Below are 24045 nucleotides of genomic sequence, written 5' to 3'. Positions count from 1 at the left end.
AAAATCACCATGAAGCTAAATAGATTGATTAAAACATGCTTGGCAGTTTTTATACTGCATGGCAATATGTATGCATGTGTACATATTATATATATCCAAAGAGTCAATGTTCCTTGCTTCTTGAACAACATGCTGATCCCTATGCAAAGTTCAGCACAGTGATCTTAAATAAATAAATAAATAATATCTTAAATGACAGCATTAACTAAAAAATATATTTTGAGTGATTTTTTGTAAATGAATGTGGTTTCAATTCATACTGTTGTTTTCAGCACTATTATGGAAAATGCAGATACCAATGCACTTTCTTTGATTTGTAAACAATATTGGAACTAACTTTGGATTACAGGAAGAAATTGAAAACAAACCCCTGTAGCCACATGGAAATGATTTGGTTGCAGTTTTTCAACACTTGCTGTCAACATGCCAAGTTTAGTTTTCATTTAAGTATTTAATATATTCGTTACCACATTCTGGTTCACAGATCTGAAACATTGTACAAATAACTCTTCAGAAACCTACACTTAGTTTTTACCAATCTAAAAAAAACATTGCAAATCAGCCACAGCTGATCAATCTATACTGTAGGTCAATCCATCCTGGTATAAAATATTCACAGCTCTTCAGCTCTGACTTGCTCCAGCTCATACCCATAGTTCCCTGTGCAACAAAGACCACTAAACTAGACAGATACTGAGCACAGGAGGTAACATCAGCTACCCAAGAAAAGCATGGCAGTAGATAAAAATGTGCTCTTATATGATTTATACTTCAAAATCATCAGTCATATTGCAAAGGAAGCAAGAAACAAATAATAGATAATAAAAATTATCATAATTGTAAGCATTAATAACTACATTCACTTTTATAGGTACCAATTTTCTAATAATTGTGATTGACATAGACAGGAATTTTCTCAGGGGAAGCTTTCAAACCTTGTGATTATGTTGTCCTTAAGACAGAGAGGGAGAAGCTGTAGATCAGGATGAAACATGGAGACCTCCAAGCACACCCCCCAATGTCATACACTGCCTTTTCTATTTTTTGTCTGGTATGATATGTTACTTTTTGTTTCACCATGCTGCCAGACATAGCATGGACTCCACTCTTCTGCTATCTAGATTAATGCCACCAGTCACAGTAATGTGTTAGCACAATCTTTTACTGAACAACTGCAAACAATCTACAAGGCTATTATATTTAATTGCTATTTAGTTAGTTTATAAATCTACTGCAAAGAATAGCAAGGATGCACTCATAATGCAGCTACAAGATTAGTTACGAATGTCATGGAATAAACAAGGCCATGAACTCACGGAGTATCAGCAACTTCATTATAACTCAGATGTTTATGTCCTGAATTTCCAATTGCCCTCTTTTGTTTAGACACACATTAATTATTTTGCCTTTCCAGAGATATTGGATCATAATGTTCACTAAATTCACGCCCAGCCTAATCCCACAAAAACTTACTCATGAGTACAAACATTGTGTAATACATCATATAAACAAAATAAGGTATAACATCTGAATGACAACCTAGCAAAAAAAAACTTTATAAATATTTGTTACTGCATAGAAAATTAGAGCAAAACTGTCTTGCCCTTGAGCTGACCGTTTGGATCTACTGCTCCCACCCTTTAGAGCTGTCTGAAGAACTATGCTGGCTGTAGCACCCTGAAAAATGTCTTTGAGGGACTGAACCCTTTGGTCTTTGTGTAAGTGATGTGCATAACGGACTCATCTATAAACAGTGTATGCTCAGGACATCACATTGCTTGTTCTTTGCATTTACTGATAGCTTCTGAGTTATGAACCAGCATGGAACAGCATGGACAGTAACGTCACTCTCACATGCCTGGCTTGCTCCTACAGACTTACAGTAATAATATAATCTGCCCATACTATAGTATGATCTCTGCTATTTTGAATGCTCATCTCATACTGAGATCAAGCATTCAATTATGGCCAGACTGATCAACCCCTAATAAAACCTAAATGGGAAAATTTTCAATCTAGTTACTCCAGAAGAAAAAGGGCATTGTTTGAGTTGGGATAATATCTAAGATTACTGCTTGGACTTTGTGCCAGAGAAGGAATTTTCTCTTTTTCTTTGACAAAATGTAGAAAAGCAGCATCCTAACAGCAAGGATTGAAGTAAAAAAAGAAATAATTGAAAACACTGTGCTATAAAATCGTACTTTAAGTTTTGTACTATTTCTACAGTTCCCATAGAACTTTGTACATTAGACAAATGCTGAAGCAGGCCAGGATGCCTCTGAACATCTCCCGTATGAGAAACCTACTCAATGTCAAATACCAAGCTTTGTCTGTTCAGCTACTATTGCTGCCCTGGCCTACGTGGTACATGTTTTCCTCATTAATTCTGTTTCTACCAGCTTAAATCAGTAATACCAGCTAGTAATACTAGCTTGTTTCTGCAAAAGTAAGAGTTTTTAAGTGTTGGCCAACTGTCAGGCCCTTCAGCCTTCTTTCCTACCTGTCAGTCAAGTGCCCTGTTTTCTCCTAAAATTCAACAGCACACCTGACATTTTAATCCTCATTCTTAGGGCTGTCCTGGCCTTGAAGCTGCCAGTGACTACACACTCCCCACAATGACATATCCACAAGCAGTCTTCTGCATTGTACTGCCTGGCTCAGGCTGAGTCAGCATGAAAGCTCAAGTCACTTTAACACTGTGCAGCAGGAGATTAATTTGCTCTGATCCCTCAGCACAAACATAGTGGGGGAGTCATAACCCCATAGCAGGGACAGAAAAACCATGCAAGGGAATTTACAGGTTGGTGATGATGGAATTTAATGTCTCTTTTTCAAGAAGGACTATGCTAAAATAGAGATAAAGAGCCTACAAGAGAACTGAAAATGCCTAAAGTGGTGTGGTCATTATCTGTTCTTTTTATCTCCTCATCAAAGCTGTCCTGCTGGTAGAGGTTCAACAGGGAGTCATGACATCATCATCCACGAAGTATATGCAGTTTTTACAGGTTTTTTTTTTTAATATATATTAACAAAGACCATTTCCTCTATTTTTATCCATATGCTATGTGTAAAAGCCCTGGTTGATGGATGGAAAGAGTACATTTGTCTAAATTGGGCCACAATGACCTGTCTTGGCCCCTGAAACAACCAAACTAATTTTCAAGGACACACGCAGGAAAAAAGAGGTTCAGCCCCACTGAAAAGGGGGGTCACTGCCACTTCCACTGACAGAAACCTATGTTGTTGCTGGACACTACATGTCAAATGGGAGAATAAATGTTAACATACAGCAAACAGAATCTATCAACAGAAGAACCAGAAAGTTCTGGAGGTTGTGCTGACAAGTTGGTTTTAACCCTTTAGCTTGTTCCTAGCTGAACTCTGTAGGCACTGGTACCATGACAAAGACTCAGAAGCCTTTCACAAGCCTTCTGCAAAAATTGTACTAATGGTAAATGAAACTCGTGCTTACTATTAGCTAAAACAACCTCTGGCTTTGAACCTGAACCACAAAGGTATTAGAAATGTCAGCTCTTCAAATTCTTCTGTTTCGACACTTTGGCACCTCACCATAGTGAATTTTCCCCTGAATTTTCCCTAAGTGGTAAAGAGGTAATAGATAATAGACTATAACAATAGAATATAACAATTTTGCTCGTATCTTTATGACAAGACGAATGCAGGGAGATTTTTCCACTCTATCCCATGGTTTATCTTTTTTTTAATATCAAATCTGAAGTGCCAAAGCAATTATATGATCCATGGACATAGGTAAGCTTGCAGTGTTTTAAAGCAGGATTTTAGAGTTATATGAAAACACATGTTGCCTAATCTTCCCCAACTCTGATTTAGCAGAAGGCATCATATTGGATTTTGACCTCTCTTCTCATTGACTGTGTATTTAGTTTTTATGGTTGGCTATTTCTAAAGAATTTTAGACTTCTGAAGTGCAATTTTCTTCTTCCTGCACTACATAAAGCTACACAAATTTCACACGAGAAGCACAGCAATCCTATTTTACGAGCCATTGGACTCGCAGTTAATATTAGCTAACAGACGGAAGTGTGAATATTCAGATATGCTTTGTTACACAGACACATGTTGAACAACATGACAGTCTAGATGAGAGGGGCGTATTTCTATTTCCATAGCTCCCTGCAGGCTGCTGCACAGCAAGGTCCTGATGATTGCTCCTACCAAACATGGATCTCTGGTTTGCATGTGTCATTGTGGGACTGTCTGTAAACATATATATGTTCCCCCAAATATCAATGTGAAAACATCATTTGCTTTCTAGCACAAAGATATGTTAAATTTCCAATATATCTGCTTACAAAAGAGTTATTGATAGGAGACTGGATAGAAAAGTGCACTACCTGTATGCATGGTTTATATACTGGTTCAAGTATTAGCTACATGCTAGTGTAGTGCTAATAGAACCAGAATCAGGGAAAGGAAATATCTTTTATCTCCCCCTTTCAATTTATTCATTATAAAGCTGAAGGGCCTTTTATTCTTGCACATGAAAAACAGTACTAGAGAAATAATGTTCCTATAAAACATGATTTTCTTATTATTTCTTCACACTTTGAGATACAGCCAAGTAACTACTCTCACAAAGGGCTAGTGATACCTAAGCCTTAATAGTTAATATTGTAAAGTGAATTTTGGTATCAGGACATGTTCATTACGTTTCACTAAGCAAAATGATGAAGCAACATCTATGCTCAACTTGGCTTTGCTTCTATTTAATGTTCCTGCTCTCTAGAGCTCACAAAACTTTTATTGACTATATTCAACCTTGATACATAAAAATTTATTCTTCACTGTTTCCAACAACTGCCTATGTTTTCTGGTTGCATTCTCCATTTCCCTTTTCTAAGATCGATAAAACTCCTTTTGCATTGAGTATCACTTTTGACACTAGAGAAGATGCATTCAGTGCTTATCTTCTCCAACTTAGTCCATATTTAAGTGGAGTAAACACAAAGAAATTAGTGATTGAAAATGGAAATTAGTTCAGGAGAAATACCTTCAGAGAAATGAATTATTTAATCTTTTCTTTGAAGAATAGTTAGTATTTAATTATTTAGATGGAAAGGCAAAAAAACATTTACATCTTACACTGCTGGTCTGAGAAATCCAAGAGGAAATGCAATGTGTAGCAGCAGCCTAGGAGGAACACAGTTTTATCTAAGAATTTCAAGTAACGCTTGTATTAAGAAAAATATTATTATTTCCCATGCTCACCATGATAAAAAGCAGTTCTTGTATGAAAAATAAAGCAGCAAAAAGCTTTTGCAAGTATACTAGTAACTGGCTTTCATATAATTTTGTAACAAGATCTGACCTTTTAGCACATTTCATCTAACAAAAACAATATCAGAATGCTCAGTCTTGCAAAATAATACACAATCTTACTTCATCTGTTGATCAAAAGTTGCTAGTAAAACAGCATTTCTGCGTGCCTTTTTTCTGTAAATACTTTCACGTTTTGGTTGAAATCCTTACTGACACAGTGTTTCCCAGTTGGGATTTAGAAATTTAATAAAAACATTTGGAAGAGGGAAAAAAACAGACTTTAGTAGCTTCCTTAATTTCTCATTGCCTTCAGAAAGACAGGACTTAAGCATTTGCTAGAATTATGGTCAAAACCCTTAAAGGACCGAACTAGGTGGTCAATGCCCAACATACATGTTCCTTTTCTTCAGGGAAACACCATCAGGAAGACAAAGAATCTCCAAATATGCTTTGATATAGAGAAATTCTGTAAGGAACTTCTCATACCTGAGGTTCATGCCACATTAAAACGTTCTTGTTTATTTTTGGTTTTCAGAATAAATTCAAGGAGACATTTTCCTCTTAGTTTTACTGCCATTTGCCTCATTAGCATAATGATTAAAACGAAAGGTGAAATAAAGCCTTGACATTTCCATACGTGATTTTAATTTACTCATGTAAAAATGCAGCAAGTCAAAAGAGCAAAAGACTTCTAAAATAAAAACAGCAGATTAAAATATATTTATTTAAGACTTACTTCATTAGCATTAATTAAGTTTCTATTTGGCTCATGAACCCTGAGAGATTTTTTCTTCTTCATTTGCAATTAGAAGTGTTTTTGCCAGGAGGGGGTGCCAAGTACCCACTGCATTAATTATGCAAAAAGAAAACACATGGCAAATATTTTACAGAAGTTAATAAATTTTTGCAGTAGTTCTACTTTGAACCCTGATAGAGCAAATAGTAAATGAAACTTCCAGCAACTAATGGCTGTTAAAGCATCTGTTGACATAGGTATGTGTCCTGCTCATTTCTCATTCACTACAATTAGTTTAGTGCTTATCTGTGTACTTGGCAAATAATGCAACATCAAAGAACTTTTCTGCTGCAGTATTTGTTATCTAAAACAGTTTTTGAAAGCCATAGAAAAACTATAACTTTGAAGAGAAAGTAATTGAAAGTAAATATCATGTTAATATAGTAATTCAACAGTCTGACAGCTATTTGCCTCTTTGTGGGGCAATAGGTTTTGATGGGGGTAGGGAGAGCAAATGAACATCCAAACAGGATAACTAGGATAAAGGTGATTGAATGCAAAGCAAAGAGATAGAGAGTTCTTGAATTGGTACATATATTAATAATCATAGAATCAGAGAATCACTTAGGTTGGAGATCTTTAAGATCATCAAGTCCAATGATTAACCCAACTCTACCAAGTCCAGCATTAAGCTGTATTCCCTAGCATCACATCTAGACGACTTTTAAACACTCGATCACCTCCCTGGGCAGCATGTTCCAATATCTGACAACCTTTTCAGTGAAAAAGTTCTTCCTAATGTCTAGTCTAAACTTTCCCTGGCGCAGCTTCAGACCATTCCCTCTTTTTTTATCACCAGTTATTTGTGAGAAGAGACCAGCACCTGCCTCTTTACAACGTCCTTTCAGGCACTTGTAGAGAGCAATGAGATCTCCCCTCAGCCTCCTTTTCTTCAGACTAAACAGCCCCAGTTCCCTCAGATGCTCCTCATAACACTTGTTCTCAAGGCCCTTCACCAGCTTTGTTGCCCTTCTTTGGACACACTCCAGCACCTCAATGTCCTTCCTGTATTGCGATGCTCAAAACTGGACACAGTATTCAAGGTGTGGCCTCACCAATGCAGAGTACAGAGGGACAATCACCTCCCTGGTCCTGCTTGCCATAATAATTAATAATAATTAAAGAATATTTTGTTCTTTTATGTTTCTGGATTTCTGCTTGTATGCTTGTTTTAAGTTAGTTTTAATACAAAGTGAGGTCCTTTTTCTCTGGATTTTTTTTCTTTCTGTAAAAGCTTCAGCTTCTGAGTCCTATTATCTGTGAGTGCCCTGTTCCATTTTTTGAAATAAGAGGGCAACTTCTTGTTTTCTAATGTTAAAATATTTTTGAAAAATTGATGAGAGCATCTGGAATCCACAATTCAGCTACAGTCAACAAATAGTTCTTTGCTAATGCTATATTTGGTTGATGGCATGAAATTTCAACCAAGCCATAAAGCTTCTACAAAATTATCTTTTTAGTATTCTGGATAGCTCTATTATTTTCTTGATTTCTGTTTTGTTAAAATATACATTTATGCACAGACATTCATGCATAAGTCAATCAATCATTAGTTATGCTGATCCATCTAAATATACAGCTCCGTTAAAAAAAATATATCCAAAAAAAATGAGCTCAATGTAATAAATAACATAAAATACCTATTATAAATATGCAGTTGATGTGACTTACATGGATTTGTGTCCATGGAATAAAGTGAAAACGAAGTATTTAATACAAAATAAACAACCTTATCACCCAGGCAGAAGAAAATGTGTAAAACTTTTACAAAAAAGCCATGTCAAACTGAACTACTTCTAATCATACTTCATTGGGAGCTACTTGAAATAATCCATCCTATAACTAACCAGAAGAACTATATGTATTGCAAGAAGCACTGCAAAGGAACACTCCATCTTTCACAGAAAAGTCTGCATACACTAGAGACCAGAGGTCAGTTTTTATATTCAGGGTTCTACTGCAACACATCTCCATAGGTAGATCCAGACAGAAAGGGCTCTGTCAAATACAAGCCAGGTCCAGCATAGAAATATGAAAACCTTAATACTACCAACTACTGCAAAAGATAAGGCCAAATAACAGAGAATATTGAATAAAAATTGGGTTTTTCAACACCAGAGGCTCTTTAAAACCCCTCAAAGCATATTCATCCTGAGTAAAGCCTTCCTGCTAGGCATGGGAGATCTCTTTTTCAGACATATGCAATGAGGTCTCTAATCAAATGACTAGCAGAAAAATGCTAATGAAAACAATTAGGTATCTAGTTTTACTGTTGTTTTTTGTTTCATTTGTTGTTGTGGTTTTTTTCCGTCATGGAAATACTTAATGCTGCAGTAATGGATTCTATAGAAGTGAGAGGAAGAGATAATAAACTGATCTCTTTCAAGATCTTAATCAAATATGAGCAAATATGAGAAATATTTAGCAAACACATAGCTTCCTGACACACTAAGACACAGAGAAATGGCGTTTAAGATCTGGCAGTTCTAACACAGTTAAAAGACAGCAATTTGAGGAGTGCGACCTTGAAAACAGTTCTCAAAAATAATAGCTATGTGACCTTAAAACATTAATTCATTAGACAGAAGTTTCTTCTCCCCAATGGCATTTTCCATTTCACCACCAAAATGTCATGACTCACACAGCAGATGTTGCTCTGTGCTTTTCTCCTAATCTTTACAAAATCCTCTACTCTAGGTAAATAGCAAGAAACTTAAATAACTTACAACCACTGTGGTAGCTTCAAAACAAAGGTTTTGTGGCCCAGTCATGTATCTCATGTAAAGCTGTTGCTCTTCATTAGCCACATGTGGCCTGCTGTCCCATTAGACAGCCCTAGAAATTATTCTTAACAGTGGACAACTTAGATTGGTGCATAATTTTCACAAAGATATACATTGTTACTGTACACTTGATTGCACTGCAGCCGTATCTCCTCCTTTGCGCAATAAGCAGTTCATGGCTTCATACAAACTGTCCTGCTCAAATATATTTGTTTTCCTCTTTTTCTTCTTTTATTATTTATTTGAAACTCTTGACAATTCTCCCTCAGTTGAAAAACTCCAATTAAGACTCCTGTGCAGGCTACTCTTTTATTGAGGTCTTCTGCAGAATAAGGCTTGGAGACATTGTATGTTACATTATAGCCTATATTTTGAAATGAAACATCCATATCCACCCTAACTCATCATCTGGATTTAATCCAGGACCTTCCAAGTAGTTACAATATAAAGTTAGGATCTCTGAGTCAGTCAGACATACCTGTGCCTTTGCGTTTCACATCTTGTGTTAATTTTGCTGACCAAAAGTATTGCTGTTCTCTTCTGCACTGCACCTGGGAGGCTGCTATTCTGCATTTTAGAGATCTAGATATACTTTCTTGGTGTGATGATCCCAGGGTACGTGTCAGGGGCCTTTCTACATGTTTTTTTTTTGTATATAAAGTTAATATGTTCTCTGCTTGTTCTTCCACTGTAATGAACAGCTCTTGTGGAGATTACTCAGGTTAATATACTAATATTATTTTGCTTAGACTATGTATTTAAGTCCTTGTTTTACTTATTATGAACTATTTCCTTACTATATGGGAAAGATACTTAAGTACTGTTTAGAAAGGGCCTTTGGTAAACCAATCATAGTGTGTTTGGCAACATGGACCCATGAGACTGCATCTGTGTTTGAGCCCAGAAGGCACTACCAGCAGCTCCTGCTGAGGATCACCAGATCCCTCCTTTCACAGCTTCCTCTCTACCCAGTGTCACTGCTGATGGCTCACTGTACTCTCTATTCCAAGCCCACTGATACAGTATTTGTTCTAATGACAAATTCTATAACTGAGAAGCATTATGGCAATATGCCCACAGTCACACATCTCTTCTCTGCCTAACCTAACCTATTCTGCTGGAATGATCTCTGTTGTCCCGTTTCTGCTGGAGGCAGATGTTCCTTTGGACAGCAGCAGGAGCCATTATTCACAACAGTTTTACTCATTCATGCTCCTTCTACATTTTTGGCTCGCTGCTGAAGTGGAAGGGTAATGTGGCAAGGCACTTCTACCACTTTGGAAACCTCCTTTTATCACATCCACAGCTTCAAGAGGACATTGTTCTTACTGGCAGTTTTTACAAAATATTGTCACTGCAGGTGTGTACGTGTATGTGACAACACTTGCTATCACTCAGAGTGCACGGAAATTCCAACTTTAGTACAGTCAGTATTTCCTAGCTCTGCAGACCATATGGCACCATAAAGCCCACAGCAGAGCATATCTTTTTAAAGCATAACATAAAATTCACTACTTTACTGGGGACATTAACAATGATTAGAAGTATCATCCTCACTGAAGTATGAATTCTGCCAATGTCCTCAAATTTGGATGATGAAGGTTGTACCAAAAATGACCACATTTTTTTTTGCAGTTCTGAGACTTAATATGAGCCAGCCTATGCCTGTACCTGAAAATTTCCATATGTATTTCTAGAATGACAACCTAGGTATAAGAAATACTGATAAATAATACAATAATAATGATAAATATCAAATTATTCTGATTTATTATTTTCCTTAAGTTTATGACTCGTAAGTCTTCTCCCATTCTCAGGATATATTTCAGAGAACAAAAAAAATTAATTTCTCAGTAACCACTGCATGTAATTTTAGTTGTTCTTTAGATTACTAATCAGAGCTACAATACAAAAATAGCCTATGAACTGTGATTTAAAGCATTTTTTCATTCTGTTAAGTTCTGCAAATGCATCTATCACCTTTCTGCTACAACCTACACAGGCTGCCACCTTCCATAATACTGTCTGGTAAATAACCTATATATTTGTCACCATCAATCCTGTCACCATGCTTTCATTAGTAATAAATTAATGTCGTTAATTATTAAAAAATACCAAGCATGTTCCAATTACCTTTTCCTTCCTGCCTCCATTTGCTTAGAGCAATACATTCTAACCAGAAACATTTTTTGCATTCCCACCATCTTGATGAATGATACAAGCAACAGGCTATATTCTCTAGACATTCTATTCAGAGCCTCTCTGCACCAACAAGTCAGACCTGCAAAGAGGTCACGCCTGCAGGCATTAATGAGCTTATCAGAACTTAGTTATAAAGGATTATCTGAATTTCTTATTCAGAGTTGAAGCTTTTATAAAGTCTCTTACCTTCAACTACCAGCACAGGTCAGTTTAAAATCGCTGCTGTTTTAAAACTGTAAATTTTTTCTTCTTGTATAGAGATTGGTCCTGATGATCATGGATGATTTATATTCATAAAACATGGTAAAACTTTTGATACAAAACAATACATGAAGCATAGTGTCTGAATTCAGTGTAGCACAACTGACCTTGGCAGTAACTTTCATGCTGATATGAAAACACTACTTTTCATTGAAACCATCACATTCACTCATGGATGCCAAGCCTCTGCCTCCAGTTTTCATTGATATTGCACTTGAAAACTTCTCTTCACCATCAACTTTCCCTCTCTCATAGTAGTAGCCATAAAGACAGATATTCTGAAAATTACTTGAGTGCATATTTTGATGAAGATACAATTTCAACAACTGTACAATTTGCTCACTGGGATTAGACTGGAAAAACATGTTTACATGTTTTTAATAAAAAGAAATAGATCCCCTAAAACTAGAGCTATAATACACCTATACCAGCATCCCACAGAAATATGCAACAAACCTTATCTTAAGGTTTGGTGTTTTTTTTTCTTTTCTTTTTACTTCAGACTGTCTGAAGTAAATACATTATTAAACCAAATAATTTTTTAATTACTGTACTTACCAGTTGCTGTCCTTGGACACCCCAGGCTGCATACTGTAAAACTGAATCCTCTACTTCTGGAGGGTTTAACTCCCAAACTTCCCTTGAAAAAACATAAACATTTTAACTTGAACACACTTATATAGAACCACTGACAATGACATCATGTTGAAAAAACATTGTGACCTACCTTGTGTGTATGTTATAAATCACATATGATGCTGTATAAGAATAATGAAAAACCTGTGACAAAACAAAGAAAGCATAAGAATTACAAAAAGAAAGACTTAATTAAATACAAACTACTGTTATGATAGTCACAATCTTTCAGTTCCTGTATACACTGATATCTTTATTTCTGAAAGAAAGATTTTACTGAATTAATTAGAACCAGTAGACCTGAACCAGGGTTTGACTGCTGTTATGAAGGGCACACATACTCAGTGAGTTATATGAGCAGACACTTAACCTGTACAACTGCACAGAAAAGGTCCCAACCAGAAAAATCCGCATTCTTGTTTAATAAAAGGATTTAAAAAAGCAATGCAAAACCAAACCAAAAGAGCCAAGATAATACATACGGTAAAGAAACCATTTTCCCCTTTAATTCTTCATCAGGTTATGGCTGAAATGATTGTAGAGGCATCCAGTTATTTTCCTTGAAATGCAGATGCAGGGTCACATTACATTTTTCTAACCACCTGCTATATACAGCCTCAAAGACCTTCTGGACTATGGCTAGAGAACAGAAAAACTGAGTGCTTACTGGGGCTCTGGTTGGCATGGTTTTTATTTACACATTTCAGTCTGATTTTGACCAACTTCCTTTGAAACTCACAGAAAGTTCATAACTGAGTTTTTGTATGCAATACTTTGGGTAAAACAAAGAGCTATTTGTCAGTAAACCTGCTAATTTCTGAGGACATGATGAGCAACTTCTGGTCTCAGAAACCTCAGGATTCTCTGGGTGGGAGTGAAATGCTAATTTAACATAGTGTCTAAGGCTGCTGTCCTTATTTGCTGAAAATTTTGTTGAAGTCGACTGAAATAAAATTGATATTGAAGTGCAAGGTATCAAGGCCTTAAGTATGCAGATGCAGAAGATCCATGGTGGGGAACAGGATGCTATGGAGTAGAACGTGAGGTACCAGCACACTGAAGGGCTAAAATCAAAGCAAACTATGGCATGTATTTCTATAAGGTCAAACATTACTCTATATACAAATAGTGAAAAACAGACATTTAGCTGTCAGGCACAGGTAATTGGCTTTAACCTTTTTTTTTTTTACCACTATGTCTTGCATTTTGAAAACAGAGTAGTCCCATAACATAGCTTTATTATTAATTGAAATTACTCCATGTGTTGGAACATAAAATATTTTTGTGACCATACCAAAACAAAGTGTCTTTTTAATGTAACCTACCGTCAGAAAGAAACACAGGGTGACATCCACTAGACTTTGTGTAACTTCATGTCTACAGACATACACTACTTCTACTTGGCACATGAAAGACCTATTTCTGGACAGTTTCAGGCTAGTTCCAGTTAGATGGAAACAGATACAGCTGTAAATCCAAAACCTTGCTATAGATATGTTTGTTAGGAACCCTTTAGTTTATATTTGCACCAGGAATCTTTCAGTATCTCCTGCAAAGGGAAGAGACAAAAAGGGGATCACCCATGAACAGAGCCATCGGAATTTGCCACTACCACACCCAGGAAGGGTTTCCAAGGTTGTTATTTTGCTCAGAGGTCACTCAACAATAGAATCATCCAAAACATCCTTTCACTGACTCCATTTCCATTATTAGCTCCCTTTCAACACACAGCAAGAATTTAGCTGTTCTAAATCCTTGCTGGCTGATGCTGCAAGAAGCCCACAAAGGTCTGGAAGATTAGTAACAGTACTTTGTGCAACAGTTGAATTCCCTTCTATAAACTTTCCCTTTTAGACAAGAATCAATTCCATTTTCCAAGTCCATGCTGATGACCACCAAAAGTAGTGCTTAAGTGAGAAGAATCACACATATATTAACAAGTATGCTCTTGAAACTGCTAGGGTTTTTATATATTACAGCTTATTATAAAGTGTTTGGTCATGCAAGGTACCAGCCTCTTTTGAGAAGTGCTAAGTGTGACAGAAAAAGAGACAGATTATATTATGATTGCTGTAGGAGGTACAAATACACCAGGAATATGTTAAGTAACTTGATTAATTTTCTCTAAATAGCTGTCATAAACATATCTACTACCTATTTCTATACTATATATACATATGCATCTACTTCTATACATAGCAGACATAGTCTACTATAATGTTTAAAGTTCAGTGGAGTTCTTGGAAGAATTAACTTGGTAATAACACGACTGAGGACCTACTAAGATGGAGTTACTCAAGTACTGGGGTAAGACATTGAGACAAACCACTGGCTTCAAAGCTCATGCTTTCTTTTCTAAATCTTACATTGCTAGAGGTAAGAGACAGCAGATTAAAGGCCAATAATTGTTTAAATCATGGTAGTTTAAGGGGCTACCCAGAGGGGAACTTGTGGCAGCTGTTAAAGAGGATAGTCTCATACAGCCAGTTACAACAGAGTGGAACGGGTCTCTTGCCCTTCCAGGCAAAGGGAGAAGTATGTCACAGATAATGTGAAGAGGGCTGGTAAGTATTTAGAATAGAAATATTTAGAAAGTAAATTATTAGACAGAATACATTTCAACAAGAATGCTAAACTAATACATCCTTTTGACAGTTTTAATAGAAAACATGCTATAAGAACAAGAAAACCTCATATTTCATGTGGAAACTCTATTCTTGCCTTGTGGAAATATTTCTAAATGTTCCTGGAGAAGTATTAATATCTTTGTGCTAAAAGTAATAATACCTTTGAAAGGGCTCCACAACCAGAGGAGCCTGACTTTGTAGTGAAGTCACTAAGAGACAGGATGCTGACATTTTTCTCCAATTAATCATGTTAATTTTATTTATTAATAGGAACACCATGAATAAATTACAATTTCCTAATTCCTTCTGCTTGCAATAGCCACATCCTGAAACACCATCATTATTGAAATTAAAACAAATAAAAAAAGACAACATCAAAATAGCTCTTTTTCAAGTCTGACATATAGGAAGTGTAAAATTTGTAGGAAGCTCTCACAATTTTGCATAAAGCTTAGCTGTGGAGATTCTTTTTTAGGATCTTTGCTATTTTGGTAAACATTGAGCTTGCACAGAGCCATGTGAGTGGCTCAGACCACATGTCTCCTCATCCCTGATGTACCACATCTGGCATTACACAAGAGGAGTCCAGCTGAGAGCACCAAGCCTGACACTGACCATAGGGAGTATCAGGAACTCTCAAAATACCAGGATCAAACTGTTCACAATGCCACCAGCCATGTTCCCTCTGAAAGAGGCATATGTAGACTTGTGGGATTCTGCCCTGCAACTCTTGTTTTGTGGAATATGCGTGAATCAGAAAAAAATCTGGCAAATTGTGATGGAACTGACAAAGATAAAAACTGAGAGCTCACACAGGTAAAGCTCGGGCTGCAGTGTCCCTTCTTCACTGTGTATTTTCAGTGAAGGCTAATTGTTGTCTTCATAATTCAAACCCAAAGTGCTATCATTTCTATTCCATGATGTGTTCAAACATTTTTTGTGCTGCATGCCTTCTTGTGGGGTAATACCAAAATACCGGACTAAGGTTAGTATTTAAACATGGTCAGCAAATTAGCCCATCTGGCAAAAAAAAATAATAAAAATAAATCAAATAGGATCATAGAATGGTTAAGGTTGGAAAGGACCTCAAAGATCATCAGGTTCCAACCTCCCTGCTACAAGCAATGACACCTCCCACTAGATCAGGCTGCACAAAGCCTCATCCAACCTGGCCCTAAAACACCTCCAGGGAGGAGGTATCCACAGCTTCCCTGGGCAACCTATTTCAGTGCCTTACTACCCTCACCATGAAGAATTTCTTCCTGATGTCTAACCTATGTACTTTGACCTACATAACCTACAGAATTCAGTAGTGAGAAACTGAGGAAAAGAGAAAAAGGTTATAGTGAAAAAAGATGCTTCTTCTAGGCACAAAGAGAAGAATCAATTAATGAATATGGACAGAAGGAAGGTTTCTAAAAAGTAAAGCAATGTAGGATGGCAATGCCTTTTAAAATATTAAATGCGTTACAGTAATTTCTGCACTGTTGAATGAGAGAAGGAAAATGGCCTTGTATAATTTAATAACCTAACTATACACGTTAAGATGGGACCTTGTGAGGAGCTTTCCCTCCAGGAGCAGCATGCATGCTTGCCAGGGTTCAGGCAAGGAAATAACTTGCCTGTTTCTGGTGTGGTAAGTTGGAAAATGTTCCTCACAATGTTCAAGAACTATTAAAATGGCTTTTTAGATCAGAAAGACAGCAAACCTCTCCCTCAATATAACTGATTTTTCTTTTGCCAAAGAATGCAGTAGATGACTACTTTGCATATCGTGTTTATTCTGAATCCAATGTTTTATCAGTTTATAAACTGAAGACAGCTTTTTATGGGAGGCTGGTCAACACTGGAAAACTTAGTTCCATTTGTGTATGAAAAAAAACAGTATTACAGAACTATATCACAAAGGACCTAAGAGGAAAAGGTGAAAAAAGTATTTCAAGACAAATTGCTCCAGTCAGAGTTATTGAAATAACAATCTATTATTCAGCTAACAGCCAACAACAAAAAAACACACTTTTCAATCACAATCTGAACTTTTCTATGACATATGGCTTTTATATGTCCTTTATTTTCTAGCTTTCAAAGAATGTCTTTGTCTTTGTAAGGTTTCTAAAAATGAAATACTGACATAGAACTCAATGCACAGACCAGCAAGATGCAGGAAAACCATGTGCAATACATAGCCGAATTGCTCCCACTAGTTACGTAATATACTCCAGGAAATAACTTAGTTCTTTGTCCTTAGTTAATTTGGAAAACATCCCTCAGCAGAACAGTGTTTGTGCTAAAAAGTTGCCAAGAAAACCTTACCAGTAGTGTTCCTACAGGATGATGAGGGACCTCAGCTTCAGAAAATGGAGGGGAGCTGATGACATTAGGACTTTGCAGCACTATAATCACAAAATGCTCGGCCATGTCATACACCTTGACTCATCTCCTGTATATCCCATTATATTCTTCCACATTATTTATTTAGAGCAACTCTGATGCTTCCTTGATAGCACAAGTGTTTGGAAGGTAGTGAACAGAATGCCCTGTATTTCCATCTTTACCCAAGCAGACACCCATACTCTAAACTTGTCTTTGTGGCTCTCAGTGCTGCTGGACTCTAAATTCTCCTTTCAGATTCAAATAAGACTTCTCACAGGGCTAACAGCACTCATTCTGAGCAAGAATAATATAAAGTGACCGTAGATGAAATATCTGCCAATCTGTGACACACTGAAAATTTTAATACCTGCAGTAATACTTTCCACTATCCCAAAGTTTACCAGGCAAGTAAGGTATGTATCTCCCACACAATATTCCTATGGTAGATATCTATTTTTTTAATTGTTCCTAGGAAATAACAAAGAGACTGTTTAAAAGCCATGCCCTTCCCATTAATTAAAAAATAAAACAATGCAGCAGAGTATCATTAAATAACTGGAACTGCAGAATATGCCATCATTAACTCATAGTTCACAGAGCCAGAAAGGACTGCTATGATAACTGTGCCTGACCTCCAACACATGAAAAAAAAATTATGGGACCTCATTTTAAATACCGTGATCCACAGATATTCCCAGTGTGTTCTTCAAAGGGTTTCAGAGTAAACCTTGAAAAACAACCAACCAAAGAGTCTATAATAATGAGATTATGATTTTCCATACATCTTTGAATCTTATTGTTTCTACCCAATTCTGGAAACAAAAAAACTAGAGACGAATTTTGCCAATTCGATGTCTAAGTCTCCTTATATTTTTTGCACAATTTTAGGCCTTTATAGGTGGAATATCTTGTTTCTGAAAGCTCTGTATCTAACTTCAGTGTTAATCGAAAATAGCTTATTGCATTTCAGCACCAAAGTTAAATGACAAAGTTACAACTTTGCGCAGCATTGTATTTATTTGTTTCAATCACCATCAATTACTTGTCATGACTGATAAGAAGGGCTGAATATCATTGGTAATAATTTATGGCTAGCATTAATACTTTGGGGTATGAAATATTGCCAGCCATAACAACTACATGCTGCCAAACCAAAATAAATATGAAGGCAAAACATTTCTAGACACACAATTTATCTGTAAGAAAAAAGGCTGTCAAGGAAGCCTAAACAAAAAAGCACCTCTAGAAAATTTGCTAAAGCTTCAACTGCTCCGCATATAATTTTTCAATAAGATTAATTGTCTGAAGAAAAAGACATCCTCTGCAGAATACTAATTAATTCACAATCAATTAAACTCAGTTCATCTAAGCAGCAATAATGTGATACAAACCATGGTTCTGAACAGTTTCTGTAGAAACTTTTCTTCTACATTAAGAGCTGAGATAAACCACCCTATATTTAGATATGCAACTCAATCATTTCTGAATACATAATAACTTCAGATGAGTAAATTATTTAAAAAAAAAAAAAATGTTCTGCATTGCTACTTTTGAAAGCCTCATCCATCACTGTCATTTGAAATTCTATTAGTTACACTATCACATAAAATATGTTTCTTGAGTCTTGCATGAGATGACTTATGACAAAAATTTATATGAATTTTTTTTTTGGCTTATTCACCTCCAGCATCAAACACCAGGTATGACTTCACTAACATCATTGTTACGTGCCAGCAAAGCTGGTAAGTCTCAAGCCTCAAGCATAACATGCACACTTTTTGTAATGTGTAATGATACATGTAGATGTGCACATCATTCTCAAGTGTATGCTCACATTTGTATTCAGTATGATTAAAATTTTGAGTTGAAGAATAGTTCAGGATTACAGAAATTTGTCTTTTCCTGAAACAATTTCCAGGCAGCTTCAGGTGTGTATTTTGATCTGGAGTAGTGTAAGGGAAAATGGGAGATATCAACTCTAATGGCACAACCAGAACTTTATCTCCATAGAAATATGAGGCTGGTGAAAGTGGTTGTTTCTGGCCATTGCAGCTCAGAATACTAAAACTGTCTTAGAAAAATATGCATTTATGTACTTAATACTAATAGATCCTTTAAATGGTCTGACCTCTTCACAGGGTCCTTCCAGTGTTACCCAAATCCCATGAGATGCCCTTATTGGGAAGCTTGGATTGAGTATCTCCACACATACTGAAAGCTGTTAATTACAACCAAAATATGTTTTAAATCAGTGTCTCTTGAAGGCCAAGCTGCATCAAGTCTCCTTAGTGTGCTTTGTGATGGTTTAATTTTGATTGTTCACTGGGATGCTGTGGAAGAAAGAATCAAGCCAAAATTAGGTTTCCTTCTCAGCTTTTTCAACATAATATGTCCCTTGCATATTTTGTTTATTCAACAGATTGCTAAAGAGAAAATTGGCAAATGCAGAAAAAAAATATCACCTTGTTTTGAAGCAACCCACTTCAACATGTGGTGATATTCACAAAAAATTGAATAAGCTGATTCGATCGAAACACTATGTGCAAAGAAATGGGTAAAAAAAGTTCTTGAGAAAATATTTTCTAAAATCATACTCAATATAAAATAAAATGTCCAGTTTCTGAACTGAAGATGCCCTGAAATGATGAGGCTACAAAAGAAAATCAAGATATCAGTGGGCCAATTTTGAAGTAAAGACCACATCTCAATATCTTCTTTTCTTCTCCAGATAATCTGACTCACTCTGGCAGCAGAAAGAAGCAGATACCAGATGCTCCTCTGCTCTTTGCTTAAAAATGACACGAGGAGATGAAGAGACCCTATGGAGCTGGAGAAAGGATAGACAACGAGATAAACAGCCTCTGAGTCTGAAGTAATGCAAAGGAAAAAATGAAAACTGGGCTTAGGGGAAGCAGATGGGTAGAGTAGTAAATATGGAAGATGAAAGGAAGACAAGAAGATAGGGCTAAAAATATCAGGATAGGAAAAAAGAGAAATAGTTAGAATACAGAACAAATTTAGGACAAAACAATGAAGTCCTTTAAAACGATGAAAATAAAGAGAACAAGATCCAATGAGAACAGGCAACAGGGACAGAAAGCAGTAAGCAGATCTGCAGAGTGTACACATGGTGGTTGGAAAACACAAGTTCTTGGGACTGATGAAGGAAATTTATGCAGAGCAGTGTGGCCTTTAGAGCCTTCCTCTTTTAGAGAACAAAAGATGTGAGTGGAAAAGGCAAACAGTTTTCTCAGGAATCTGACAGTTCAGTACTTGAATACATGAACTTCCTGCTTTTCATTACCTTGCTTTGCATCATCACTCATTGCTTAGCATGGCTATGCCAACACATAAAAGCAGGAATTTTCTGCGTATTACACTTCTCTTCTCTGGGAGTCTCCAAGACTGATACCAAGACAAATTTAATTGTATCTCTGGGTGCTGGACTCTCCAGGGAATTATTTTCTCTGCTACTTTTTATTTATTTTTTTTTCCCCAATAGTATTCAATACCTTATTTACTTTTTTATAGAATTTTTGTGAAAAAATTACTGTTCTTGTACTGTAATTAAACCTTTATGATGCAGGCAGCCAACATGGCCAGGACTCCACCCCTCCAAACCAATCTCTAGAAATCCCGTTTAAACTCTTCAGATTATTTAAATACTGCAATTAAGATTTCTTCCATCAGTTCTGCACTGCAGTGTGAACTCCAGTATCTTCATAAACTGCACCTATGGTAAGACAGCATGAAAAGAAGACCTTATCCATACGAGTATGTTCCACAAGTATCACTATGGGTGAACGTCACCTTTAGTTTTAAACTTCCTTTTTGGTTGTGCCTTATTCATCTCCCTTATCTCCAGTTCCCTTGGTGCTGCTGGTCCTGCCTGCTGGCTTATATTTTTCTGCTTCTGTTCCACTACCTTGCTACAAAATTCAGCCAAACACCACTTCTATGTGCAGCCTCCAACAATTGAGCTCATAACTAGTTACCAACTCCAGCACTTCCCATTAGCAAGCCATGCTGCTGCTTTTGGTTGACCAGGCCTCCCTTCTCTCATTGTCTCTTATTGTACCATATTTCCATATTAGTGTCTGTTGTGGCTGTTTTATGATATAATAGTTCCTTTGATGGGGGCAACATGGAGTAGACTCTTGTACAAAATAAAAGACCTCTTCATGATGGAGCTATTAAAAGGTCATGATAAGAGAGGTATTCATTTAGTACAAGGGACTACTTCATGGTGAACTCAAAGAAGCTATAACAAAGTGATTAATACCTCACACCAAACTCAGCTCTCCAGGAAACACTTAATCTGGTGCTATATTTGCAGACAATAAATAGAATTTAAAAGGTTAAATATGTGCAGGTGGTTGACTGCCTTCACTGAAACATTAATTTAATGCCTAAGACCTCAGGCTAACAATCTTTTATGCTTAAATACCCAAAAAGACTTGTCCTTACTTAAAAAGAATGCAAAAATTGGATAACAAAGGGACACATCTTCCTATTTCTCTAAAAAGTGGACCCAAACATTTGATCTGTTAGGTCTGTCACAGTATTAGTGTTCCTGAGAGCATGAGACCGAAGCTTGATTTAAAGCATGATGTGCAACAAAGATTGCTTTGCAAGTAGGTGCTTAAAACATTTATCTGGGAAAGTTACATAAAGGTGTAGTCTTTGCCACCAACTTCAAGGTATTTCAACTGTCTATGCATGTATTTTAAAAGATCTTTCATTCTATCTGTACCAAAGTAACTACTAATTTTCATTTTGCAGGAATTCACTTATTCAACACACCTTCTTTCAACACTGTTGAGAGATGCAAATGCCAGCAAATTTATCTGCTTTCCTGACTGACCTGTTGGCCTAGTCAGAGAAGAGAAAGTCAGCCAATTTTTCATTGATGAAGGAGCCAGGAAGGCAGCCAATGCCTCTACTGAGAAAGGTGGGATGGGTTCCTCATGCATGATGTAGATGAGAGCTACCTCTGTCATAAAATGAGCTACAAGCGAATTGTGAGACAGGACTGTTAAAATGTTTGAAAGCCATACAGACCTTTTTTTTTTCTTCAGGCATTTTCTCTGGGTCAATGTTTTCAATTACATGATTATGTTTTACTTCTTATAAGCCAAAGCAGTGCCAACCATCCCCATTTATATCCACTTGCATGGTGGATTCAATTATGTTCTTGCAGTGGCGCTTCTAGCAAAATGAAGTTTGCCCTTAGCATTTTTAAAGCAAAGATCTTGGTCAGGCTTTCCTTCAGACTGTAATTCTATATTACTAGAAAGACACAGGCTTTCCATGAAGGTTACCTGTCTCTGCTTCAATGAAGGAGCAAATTTCAGATTCCAATGACAAAGTGTTGTAAGGAGCTAACTTAATACTTTATTGCTTTATTTTTCTAGGATTTCTGTTCTTTGGGGAAGTAACATGGCAGAGCCGTGGTGGTTTTGGGTTTCATTTAAAAATCTGTTTTCATCCCCTTCCTTTCTAGAATGTTCTTACCTCATCTTTTGTTCCATTTTAAAAGTAATTAACTAACTTTTTTCTGTTCCTGATATAGCATGTTTCCCAGACAACTATTTCTACTCTGACTGTACAGTCAGAGAACATATCAAGCCACTTGTTAAATTGCATCTATCTTAGTTCTTGTTAAGGAATGGCAAAACAGCTTTTTTTGGTTATTTTTTTAGTACTCTCACATGAGATCACCATAACAGTGGCTACTGAGAAGTCTGTTTTGCCCCAGAATCTCTGAAGTAAAATTTCTTTTTTCTGCCACACATCTTCCTTTATCTCCATGTAACACAGCTTTGGTTCCTCTCGTGTTAACATGTCTGATACAACGCAGCCCACTTTGCTTCCTTTTTGACACTGAGCTTTTGCCCAGATATTTAAAAGGACACTGGCAACTATGCCATTCATCATCTCACCCACTACTCTGTCAAAGCAAAGAAAGGCACCTACAAGACTGAATTCAGCAGAATGGAAAAACTGTCTATATTTTGTTAATCTATGTTGGCTAGTACAGAACCTACCGAAAGTATGGCTCACAGACATTTCTGCATTACTGACAGTACAGATGGCACTGCTTGTATTAATATGGCTTCCCTGAGAATTAACTTTGTATGTAATAGCAGACCTTTCTTCCCTGTCTTTCCACATTTCACAATTTTGTTGATCGTATGTATAGATTTCCCACCTGTCAACTCACACGTTTCCCTATTTCCACCCAGACACAACAGTTTCAAGTATTTCATTAAAGTCCTGTTCTGATAATCACAGAAAACAAGATTTACAAGGTAGTGCATCATGCTTATGAACTGACTGCATTTCATGGTGGTTGCTAAGCAAGTCAACAGTGAACAGCTGCTGGTTTCAAGCTGTTGTAGGACACTCATACAATGAGATGCAATCTCAGGATGATATTTCATGTACAAAGTCGCATCAGTGATTACACTTGGAAAATATTTTTCCAATAATCTCAGAGTAAAAGCTGTAATAGGTGTGCTAAAAATCTTTCACATCAGTCATCAGCTAATCCAGTATCAATAACAGTATGTATTTTCTCATACATACATCAAAAGTTTCCATGATCCAGCCTCACCACATCAAGTTAAGGACTCAGATAGAGTTGCTCTTTTAGCACTGCTGCATGGGCTACAATTTTGAAATCCTTTTCACATGTCATTAACACTTTTTTTTGAGCCTCTGTTCTGATCCCAGAAAGGTCTGTGAGAAAAGTAATGATTTCAGCTAAACAATAACATCTGTTTGACAAAGAAACCAGATCTTTCTATGATTTATTACAAGGCTCACTTTTATTTTTTTTTTCTTTTTGCTCAGTTTTTCTGGTGAGCACACTTATTTTCCAATGTATTTATCACTGTATAAACTGCTGAACATGACCCTGAATGTGATCTTCAGAGGAACTTGGCTTCTTTTGTGAGTCTTTGTGCTGGACACCAAAACTATTTTATTTTAAAAGCTCTGCCTATGAACTTCGTGTAGGAGCTGTGACTTTTGGATGGAATACAGTTTAACAGAAATGTGAAAC

General features: G+C 36.5%; 1 protein-coding gene across 1 annotated transcript in view; it reads right to left on the bottom strand.

Moving 5' to 3' along the window:
• DPP10 (dipeptidyl-peptidase 10 (non-functional)) overlaps window positions 1–17024 on the bottom strand; it is a 74079-nt gene extending 57055 nt beyond the window's left edge. The window contains exons 1-3 of the mRNA XM_010001295.1: window positions 16920–17024; window positions 12071–12123; window positions 11902–11983 (exon numbers count right to left, since the gene is read on the bottom strand). Coding sequence (XP_009999597.1) covers window positions 11902–11983; window positions 12071–12123; window positions 16920–17024 — 240 coding nt within the window. The remainder of the gene's footprint in view (window positions 1–11901; window positions 11984–12070; window positions 12124–16919) is intronic.
• Between the last annotated feature and the right edge of the window lie 7021 nt (window positions 17025–24045).

Source organism: Chaetura pelagica, unplaced genomic scaffold (genome assembly GCF_000747805.2).
Source record: "Chaetura pelagica isolate M959 unplaced genomic scaffold, ChaPel_1.0 scaffold381, whole genome shotgun sequence".
NCBI lineage: Eukaryota > Metazoa > Chordata > Aves > Apodiformes > Apodidae > Chaetura > Chaetura pelagica.
The sequence above is the reverse complement of the archived record's forward strand: the minus strand, read 5'-3'. Positions and strand labels throughout refer to the sequence as shown.